The sequence below is a fragment of the Phocoena sinus genome, chromosome 2 (assembly GCF_008692025.1).
Source record: "Phocoena sinus isolate mPhoSin1 chromosome 2, mPhoSin1.pri, whole genome shotgun sequence".
Lineage (NCBI taxonomy): Eukaryota > Metazoa > Chordata > Mammalia > Artiodactyla > Phocoenidae > Phocoena > Phocoena sinus.
The window spans coordinates 20,734,410-20,745,000 of NC_045764.1; the positions used below are offsets into that span (position 1 = coordinate 20,734,410).

The window sequence follows — 10,591 nt, forward strand, 5'->3', positions numbered from 1 at the left end:
GACACCATGTTTAAAGTCAAAATATTCAGACAAAAACCAGTCTGGAACTATGGGGTGAGGATATAGGAGAAGGGAAATAAATTTTAAAAACATCTTCAGCAAGTACTTCCCTTTTCTAACTTCTTGTGTTCAAAAACAAGTCAGAAAGAGAATAAATATCACAGTGAAGATTCTGCTTTAAAAGCAATTTCAATCAAGGAGGAAGGAGCCAAAAGGAGGAAAGAAAGACACAAGCCCTCCCTACTGGGGCCAGCTCATTAACTGCTTTATAATTAGCCTTCATTTATTCTTAGCATTCACTTCCTGATGTTTATTTTGCCTTACCGGGCAGAGAGGCAAGGCAATCAATCACTTATTAGCTTCCCCAGAAGACCCCTGATTAAACCGAGACTGAGTCAAACCTAAGAGTGGATTTTTTCATTAACCTGGAAACCATCCTGAGCCCCACCATCACGGGGGACGTGGACTGCGGGAAAGCTGGGCCGAGCCCACAGGGGGCTGCATCGACCCACCCCTTCCTCTAACGAGGAGTTTGTATAGAAGGGGAGAAATGAGAGGTGGCCCTGCTGATTCGGGAGAGGGTGCTCCGCACAATTTTTCGATGGCAGCAATCACTAGGTAATTGCGTATGGCGCACAGAGGGTGAGGACTCCACCTGAACAGGGAGAGGAACAGTAAAGCTAAATACGACAGGAAAGAAGACTGAAAGGGCCTGTCAGATTTCTTTACGAAAAACCAAACGAACATGAGTAGGAGAAATAAAACAACTGCTTTCTCTCAGGACAGTGGCTCGGTAGAAGTTCCTTGGAGCTCTGCTCTGGGGGCGAACGCTGCCCTCCGGCCCGGGCCCAGGCACGTACCTTCCTTCTGGCTGCCGGCCGCGCTCTGCTGCTGCAGCAGGCTCTGGCTGTACAGCGTGGGCAGCGCTGCGGCCGCGTACTGCTGGATCCCTGAGTAGGCCTGGGTGAGGGCGTCCATGGTGCCCGCCGTGCCATTCGTCAAGCCCGTGGCGCCAAGTCCTCCATTCAGAGCCGCCATACCTGAGAGCATTTGAGCAACTTTACAAAAAACCCAACAATAGAGAAGAGAAACAGCACTTTTCATTAGTGCTTTCCAAAGGAAGTTAGAGAATCATTTGACACAAGTACGACAGCAAGTGCATGCAGCGAGCACACCAGTTACACCAACAAGAACTTACAGACAAAACTATGAAGTGACAAATTGTAATAACGGCAGACACACAGACGACCACCGCAAGCCCCTGAGCAACGGTAAGCCTCACTCCCTAGGCCAGTGACGGAACTCACCAAGGCACTACAGAGAGCCAGTGCATCTGAGCTCCAGCAGTGCGCTGCTGGCAAGGACTGGGGTTCTCTTTCTGAAGTAGCAGCTTTCTGCCGCTTAGAGCTTGAGAGCATGTAAAAAACCACTAGTGGCAGAGGCCTGCGACATCTGTACACTTAAGCCACTTACTGGGCTCTCTGAGGAGCCGTGGGATGGCCCCAGGGTTCGAGGGGGAAGGACAGGATTGAAACTGCTCTCCCTTAAGCTATCTGATGAGGAAATGGCAGAGAGCACGAGCTCTGTACCCAATAAACCAGTGAATCACCAGTTCCGCTGACCGGCTTCCTCAACAGCTGAAGGATGCTGTCAGGGACGAGGACCTTAGGGAGAGCCTCTCTGACGATGAAGAATTAAAGGTGCAGGAAAAATGTGGCTCCCTCCCCTCGGTGTAGCTAACTGAAGCTGCTTGTTCAGTATGAAAGGCTAGAAACGGGATGGGGCTGTTCTCAGCAGCAAACAGACGCACACACAGACACACACACAGACACACACGCCTGAATATTAATCAGTGCCCGTGGAACTGGGGTTTCCGCCAATGAGAGCACCCCATGCCATGTTTTTCAGTCAACTGAAGTGACCCCATGTCTGAAAAGCTGGATCTTGGCTATTAACCCATGTGAACTGGATGACGGCCAGCACACTTTTTTGACTTTTTTCCTTGTCTCCTGGCTGCCCTTTTGCTCTATTATGGTTGTTGACTGTGTCACTTTTTCCCTGAATATGAGTCAAAACAAGTAATACTTTATAGAGTGTGAACTTTTCTATAAACTCAGGAAATGGAAGAGGTGACATCATAATTGCCTTGAGTTCCCTTTATGATGAAGACTTTTTTTAAAAAAGATATGTTTATGGGAAGAACTTAGTGAAAACATTAATGAAAATCTTGAAAGAATTAGGGCTATTAAGGATGTTAAAATAGCAAAGGTGGTTAACTGAAAAAAAATTGTAAGTCTAATGAGAATAGAGGACAACTAAGAGAAGGGTGCTTAGAAATTATACAGAGGAATCAAATATCAAAATCACCTCAACACTCCCATCCATGTTTTTGCTTGCCATCCGCAGGACACAGGGGAGGGGGCAGTGAGCTACTTACTCCATCATGCTTCTGTTCTTCTGACACCTTCATCTCTTAGATTAAAAGGACTACACAAGATAGGATAGAGGGATCTCATGAAGCCTCAGGTCTGGTGTTCTCCCTGGGGGGCTTGAGGGGACAGAAATGGGCCTTGGGTGACGTTTGGGGTGGGGCTGGAGTGTCAAGGAAAACCTGGGGGCCATGAACGTGGAAAGCCAGCTTCCTGAAAAGGAAAGTGATTTCAAGCAGTTCTAGCCGATACCAACTAAGCTCAAAAGGTGGTGGCCAGCAGAGGTCCTGCTGACATTGCTTGAAGTTTCTTATTATGAAGGAGTCTATTCTAATTTTTTCTGAGGTGTGTGTTTACCACGGCCAAGGTAGAACAGGTGATTGATTACCAGGTAGAATCTTAAAAACCATCAAAGGAAGTTTTCAACTTTTGAGAGTTATTCCTATCAATGATCTAATGTCATTCTGTATTAAACAGTCATTATACTGAAGATAACACTTGTCAGTTCAGCTGCTGGTACTTGATTCCATCTAAACACTTCGGACAATCGAAACAGAGGTTTGAAGAAGGTTAGTTGAATCAAATGCTTCCCCTTAAAAGAACAGGGCTTTCTTCGAAAAGGCCAAATGGATTGGCAAACCTCAACGAGGGAGGGAAGGTCTTTGCAAATAGTCTAGCAGTGAAGTTAGTGCGCAGCCAGACTACCGCGTGCTTTAACTGAACCGCTCTCCCAGGTCCTCCCTGATGGAGTCCCGGGGAGCTGTGAGACTATCGAGTAAACCTGTGAAAATGACCTAGAAGGACCCCCCCGTAAAGACGAGCATGTACGTCTGGCGTGGCCAGCATGAAGATGATGCTGAAAAAAAGAGTCGGTGGCGGAGTGCCACGAGCCCTCGGCCAGGCTTTATACCAAATAAAGAAAGGGCAAAAGTGAGGAATGTAGTAATATATTCTCATAGATTTGTATGCATTTGCTGGGATAAATTTTCTTTGGTATAGGTGGGATATATTCTTCTAAGCTGCAAGCTGATAATGAGGACCGAGGTCTAAGAAATGTCTAAAATCAGGGTGGGTGAATATGAATATATACAATTAGTGGCACTTGTACTCATGCCTGTGTTAGTTAATAATATGGTCACAAGTGTATGTGACGTTGTATGTGCTTGTGTATGTACCTAACTACATGTACCTTTATATATTCCAATAATACAGATTTAAACTAATTTCACAAGGCATACCAAGGGCGACAAGCCACCGCAACACTATGCCCAAAGCATCGCATCTTCTCTCTCCTTTACATAAAACATTCCATAAACATTACTCACCAGGCCTTTGTGGCTGGTGATATGCAGATAATCACAACTTTAAACACTACGTGGTAAACCATTTGGAAGAATTAGCTCATTTAAAAAAGGAAAAATAAGGATGTCACTTGACATACATTTAAGCACAAAATCAGATACAGATTCCTGGGTGGATATAACTGCAAAAAATATTTTCTTCGTCTTCGTTCAGCTATTAGTGTACGAAACCTGCCTGGAGAACCCTCAACTAATCCAGAAGGGAAAGCTCTGTTAGTGAATTGCCCACATTCCTTCCTTCTGATCTTGTTGTTTTCCACTTTTAAGCTTTAGAGCGCTGTCCTTTTTTTAGTCCCTCCTTCTATGAGCATATAAGGAAGAACAAGGGTATGAAGCTCAAACAGTCTGGTTCAGCTACTTGTCTACCATCTGAAGCTTTACCTTGTGGGGAGCTGAGAGGCCCACTGGCAGGGAAGGCAGTCAGATTCTCCCAGGATGAGTTTGGGAATTAACTGGATTCCATCTACCTACTTTTCTCCATGGCTCCTTCGTCCATGGAAAAGAGGTGGCTTTACTCAGAAAACCAGAAAACTCTCCTTACGGTAGCAAGTAATGGCTCCTGGGTGGAGTGGGGGAGGAAACGGTGATGATACGGAAGTTGTGGCCAACTATTTGTCAAGCTGCCTCTGTCCAGGTAACCGTTTGTTGACTACCTTCTTATCCAGTAGGACAGGTAGCATCATCATGTCTGTTAAGGAAGAACGGTTTGAAAGAGGACACTCTGTATTAGAAGGTTTTCTCTCGGTATTTGAGAAAGCAAATCTTAGCTCCAAGCCAGTGCCGGGATTGTTAAATAGCTCTGATAGTAATTTACCCAGTCAGAAGGAATGTATTTTCCTTTGCGCATGACCTTTGGTTTGATTAAACATCTTTCTGGTTCATACTGTCTAGTAGGGGTTTATTTGAAACTAGAAACAGTCTTAATTTCCCATGACCTATATGTACTTACATTAACCCAATGGTAAAGAATTTAAAAAACAAAACAATTTAAGGCTGTTTTTCTTGCCAGGAGCAAAACTGGAATAACACAGGTCCCACACAGGAACTACTCACGGTCTCTCTGCCATTCAACACAGTCCCTCTCCAGTCGCTCATGATAACGATGGGAAAATCCCCACAAAGGACAACAGAACAGGATGGAGAGAGGCGGGACCACACAGACAACACACAGCAGTCATGAGCACGTGCTGAGGAGGACAGCCATTCCCACTGGCCTGTTACTGTGCAGACCAAGGACAGGCAGGCGATCAAATCAAATTCCTTGTTTTAGGGGAACTAGGTCCTGGGGCAAGAGAAGCAGCATGAAGGGATGTGTGCAAACACACGTCTGCAACCGAGGGGAAGGACAAGTGAGTTGGAGCGTCTGCAGAACAAGGTCAGAAACAGGAGGCAAGGCCATGAGGGCTGCTGGCAGGAGGGCAGCTGGAGGCAGCTTCACTGGAGTAAAACATTCTGCTGTCACGCGGCCACCACTTCATTCAACACGTGCTTGCTAATCAACAGCTATCTGGTCGGGAAGGAAAGAAATCTTTTTCTTGTCTGCTCTTTTTGGCCTTTGGTCAGATAAAACTCAGTCCAAGGTTATGACTGCTTTCCCCAAAGCGTCGGAATAAAAGGATTTAATAAAACCGCAACACATTTCCTACCTCTAAATGTACGACTTATCCTCTTATCTGGATTATAAAAGTTAGTCTTCATTTGGATGAGTTCTAGGTGCTTCTTTACCAAACAAATTGCAAGGTATTCTTTTGGGATTTGAAGATATAGAATTATTGGGGTGTTTTTTTTTTTTTTTTTGCTTTTAAAAACACAACTGCTTGATCACCCTTTAAAAACTGTACACTTAGTCGATCATGGTTTAAAATAGGGCAACTTGCCAAGGACCCTTTTCTTAATGCTTAAAATGGTCAGAGGCTGGGTTGCCCAGTAGGTAATTAGGTCCCTGAGTCAGGCTGTCATGGTCCTTCTGGATGTGGCTATTCTCAGGCACAGGGTAGGGATGTGGGCCCAAGCTGAGGGAAAGGCAACTGAGGTGTCCCTTCTGTGGACCGAGGACCTTCCCCAATTGGAGGGGCCAAGGCTAAGCTCGAGCCTCAGATATGACTCATCCTCTGGCCGGGCACTATTCTCCCCCTAGATCTAGAATGCCGGAAATGGGTAGGCTGTGTAAACAACTTTGAGTGCTTTGGTGAGTCTGTATGTTTCAGAGCTAAGTAATTCTGTAAGCAATTTGCCTCATTCTGCTTCAACCTGCGTTAGCTGGAACGGGGCCCTTAGGAGATGCACTGCTATAGGGTGACCCCTGACTCCGGGGGCTTGATAAAGACTCTGGACGGTACCTCGGGGGCAGCTCCTCGCCACTCAGCCTTGTTCTGCTTCCCAAGGCCTCATTTCTCCTCCTGTATAATCGCCATGAACCTTTGGGTTTTAGAGCTGGAGGGGACCCTTAAGATCATCTGATCCAGAACTTTCAATTTTCAGATGGGACCCTGAAGTCCGGTTGTGGGCAGTGACTGGCCTCAGATTCCTGCAGGTGACTGGGAGCTGGCCCCATGCATCCTGATTTCTAGCCCATTGATTTTTCTTTTATAACACACTTCCTCCCCTCCGATGAAGGGAACCAAACTAGAATCAAACCAAAGCCCTCGAAACCTGCAGATACCTGTCAACCACAGAGACCTATGGTTAAATACACAGTCTACACATTACAAAAGACTTCGGGTGGTGAGGGTGGGGTATTTCTGGAGACAAAACAGAGGTAGGCAGCGTACGCCTGTCAAAACACGTGCTTCTGCTCCTCCATCCCAAGCTTTAGCTCTCCCCGTGACGTAACCTTTTAGGTCGTCTCTGGCTGACCACTGTCTGTGGGGAATCTGGGGGGAGGCTGTCCACCAGAGCAGCAGATGCTCACTGCGATGGTACCTGCTAGTGCATTAATGTTGTTCAGTCCGACAGTGGCCCCTGCCAGTCCTTGCAGAGTCCCGAGAGAGGTCAGAGAATTCATGGCCGCACCAGCAGTGGAGTTGGGGGTTGAAGCAGCCACTGCAAAACAAAAGACAGACAGGGAACCCGGGAGAGAAAGCACAGGATGAGTGAAAGCCAGATGGCCCGGGAAGTAGTCTGTCCCCATCACAGCAGACAGAGCCAGGGAGCCTTCAACCATGGGCAGTCTGGGAGTTGCGCTTAGGTTTTGGTGTGAAAGACGTGGGGTTGTCCTTGTGGCAACTGTGACAATGAGATCTGGTGAAAAAAAAAGCATCACAGATCTGTTGTGCCAGCCAGCGAACATGTGCATTGCTGGTTAGTAGGGGACAGTCCACGATAGGAAGCCCGTCCTCCTGGGTGGTGGGTCTTTCACCAGCTGCACCTTGGAAGCCTCTGAACAAATGACCCGCACAAAAAAAGGGGGAGGGAAGGAGGAGTAAAATGGCGTTTCTTGGCTTTCATGTTGCTTATGCTTCAGACTTGGCATTTTCTCAATGAAGCTCAAAAAAAAAAAAATTCCTGGGTTTGACAGACGACTTCAGGACCCAGGTAGTGGTGCTTATAGAAGCGGAGAGTGATAGGAGATAAAACCATTTTGGTCCAAACTCTCCTTCCCCTCCCCCCCTCCCCCTTTAAATAACCGCTTTATTGGGATATAATTCATGTTATAAAATTGACTCCTTGAAAGTATACAATCTACTGATTTCAGTATAGTCACAGAGTTGTACAACCAGCACCACTAAGGTTATAACATTTTTATGACCCTCTAAAGAAACCCATACTCGTTAGCACTCATTCTACATTCTCCCCTCTCCCTTGACACTGCCAACCACTGACCTACTTTCCGTCTCTGTGGATTTGCTTAGTCTGGATATGTCATATAAATGGAATCATAAAATATGTCATCTTTTGCACCTGGCTTCTTTCACTCAGCAAAATGGGTTCAAGTTTCGTCCCCGTTGTAGCACGTGTCAGTACTTTATCCCTTTTTATTGCTGAATAATATTCCATTCTGTGGAAACACTCCACTTTGTTTATTCATTCATCAGTTGTGGACATTTTGATTGTCTCCACTTTGGGGCTATTATGGATAATGCTGCTGTGAACATCTGTACACAAGTTTCTGGGCAGACATATGTCTTCAGTTCTCTTGAGGACATACTTAGGAGTGGGACTGCTGGGTCATATGATAAATCTATGTTTACCATTTTGAGGAAATACTAAAATGTTCTCCAAAGTTGCTGTCCTCTCTAATCCCTTTTACACTTACAATGTAAATAACATTTCAGGTTATCTTACATTTGTATAGCTTGATAGTCCGCTGACTTTTTTCACATGTATTATCTCACTTTATCCCAGTGATAGACGTAAAAGCTAAGCGAAACTGACCACTGATAGAAGTGGCGCTTGAGCCACTTCTAGCTGTGGAATCATTGTGAGCATGTGAACTTCCTTCCTTCTAGGATGGCCGGGAACTTCAGTCCATCCTGCTGGAATGTTCCTGCCCAGATGGAGCTCATTCCTGCTGTGCTTTCAGAAACCACACGGTATTGCTTGCAATGCACCTTGCTTGGGATTCCTTCTGGGTGAGCCTATAGATCAAATGCCTGAGAAATGAATTCCCCACCTTGCCACATTTCTGCCCATGTATGGCATTAGCTTCTGACTCCTCAAAATGTGTACGTATTTTCTTTCTCTTTTAAAAGTAAAATTATACATAATCAAGTCAATGTTTCTATAGTCCTTTTGTGTTATGAAACTTTTCAAGTACACACAAAAGGAGGCGATAGTGACAAATTCCTTCAAACTCATATCCAGATTCTAGAATATTTGAGAACCACGCTACTTCCTACTTCCATCTTATCCCTACATACTTCAGTATGCAACTCTAAAAATTGAGGACATTTTCTTTTAAAACCCCAAACCACTATTCTCTTTCCTCTTGAATCAGTTTTATTAAGGTTATAGCTTTCTAGGAATTTGTATGTATCACTGAAGTTTCTGAATTTATATTGGTATAAAATTACTCACAATTTCTTCTTAATAAATTTTAAAAATCAGGAGCATTTACATTTAAGTCCCATTTCTTTGTCTGCTTGATCTGTCGGTTACTGAGGGAAGCACGTGAAAATCTCCACTATGGTGATGCCAATTACTCCATGCAAATATGTAAATTTGGGGGAATACCTCTTGAAGCTACTTTACAACTTCCACAGATGTTTGTAGATCACTGTATCTTCTGTTGAAATAAACTTTTTGTGGTGACCTCTTCATTTCTAGTTTTACCTTGACGTCTGTTTTATATGATGTTAAAAAAAAGCAGTGCCAGCCCTTCTTTTGTTATTTGCATGGTATATCTTCTGCCATCTTTTTATTTTTGTCTGTTTATATTTTAGCTCTATCTCATAATCAGTATATAAACAGGTTTTCAAAAACAGAATACAGCCTAATAATTTGATAGACTTTCAGCGGAACTATTTAAATTTTGTGGTATACGTCCTGCCTATATTACATTTTTTCTCTTCTTTCTTGCCTACCTTTTAGGATTACTTGTTGGTTTTTTCCACATTCCATTTTCCCCCTCTACTACTGGAGGTAATATTTAATATTTGGAGGTAATATCTTTTTTTGGAGGTAATATTTAATATTTCTATTCTTTTATGTATTACCATAAAAATTTTAAGTCACACATAACTTAAAAGAATCAAAGTTAACATTATCTTTATTCTTTGCCAGAACATTTTCTAGAATGTTTCTCCATTTGTGTATATGCTTAGGACAATTTCTAGAGACTTTAAGTGGTTGATTTTTTAAATAATTTTCACCAGTTATGGGTTTTTCACTGGCAAAAAGTCCACAGATATTCTCATACTACCATTCTAGAAGTTCTTCCCTGGTGTCACCTAAAGTTGTGTGAAAACTCTTCAGGCCTTTATTACTGGCTTAGAATCAGAACTGCCTTAGGGATAGTTTTTACCCCTTACTCACAGGCACAACAGTCTGTTAAGAGCTATCACGTGTAGACTGACGCCAAACAAGTGTATTTTTCCGTGGGAAAGCGGGGTGGGGGGACTTCAATTTCTGGCACTTAGGTGGTCTAGGTTACTAGAGAGACTCTCCCACTGAAAAAAACTAAAATGCTTACTTAATAAGAGGTTTTTAAAAATATTTTTAAATTGCATCAATGACTGACCATTTAGTAAGAAATACTCAGAAATCAATGATGTAAGTGAAAGATGGCACCCAGAGAAGTAAGTAGAGCATTGAAGGTAGCTTTCCCCTTAAGGGCATTTGGTGGACCAGATAAATTTGATAAATTTGATCAGTTCTCAAAGCTTCTCAGTACGTAAGAAATACAAGAAAGCCTAGGGCCCACCTGAGTAAAGCATCTAAGAAGAGACTTCCCTACCAATAAGTCTGGAACACTATAAAAGGCTATACAGTCAGTGAACAAGATATACTCTCACTTCAGAAACGGTAAGGAAAACGGCCTGTCTCAAAACTTAGTGCGGAGTATGGCAAGGGGAATTTCCCTCTGATAATATATAACCAACCAGCCCTCACATCAGTTTTCAAACCAACTTTATCTGACTGGTCAAAACTGCTCAAGCCAGCAATTTAAAGTAGTCCCTAGCTTGTACTGTCTTCCAGCACCCTGCAGAATCAACTATAAGTCAAACCTTGAAAAGGCCCATTTTCAGCAAAGAATTCTCAGAAATAAGGTTTCAAGATAGTTAAGCTCACAAGACAAAAAAATCACAAGTACCAAGAGTAAGAAGCAGCAGAGTTAGACACCATATTTAGATCCATCAAAAC

The 10,591-nt window shown here is 43.7% G+C and overlaps 1 protein-coding gene across 10 annotated transcripts in view; it reads right to left on the reverse strand.

Annotated features, from left to right (window-relative positions):
* Positions 1 to 10,591, reverse strand: part of CELF2 (CUGBP Elav-like family member 2) — a 397,933-nt gene that overhangs the window by 12,637 nt on the left and 374,705 nt on the right. For 6 of the 10 annotated variants that reach the window (XM_032621812.1, XM_032621814.1, XM_032621816.1 and 3 more), the window contains 2 exons: positions 6,713 to 6,832; positions 861 to 1,058 (listed from right to left, as the gene is read on the reverse strand). In XM_032621812.1, coding sequence (XP_032477703.1) covers positions 861 to 1,058; positions 6,713 to 6,832 — 318 coding nt within the window. The remainder of the gene's footprint in view (positions 1 to 860; positions 1,059 to 6,712; positions 6,833 to 10,591) is intronic. The other 4 variants (XM_032621815.1, XM_032621822.1, XM_032621819.1 and 1 more) reach the window with 1 other exon arrangement.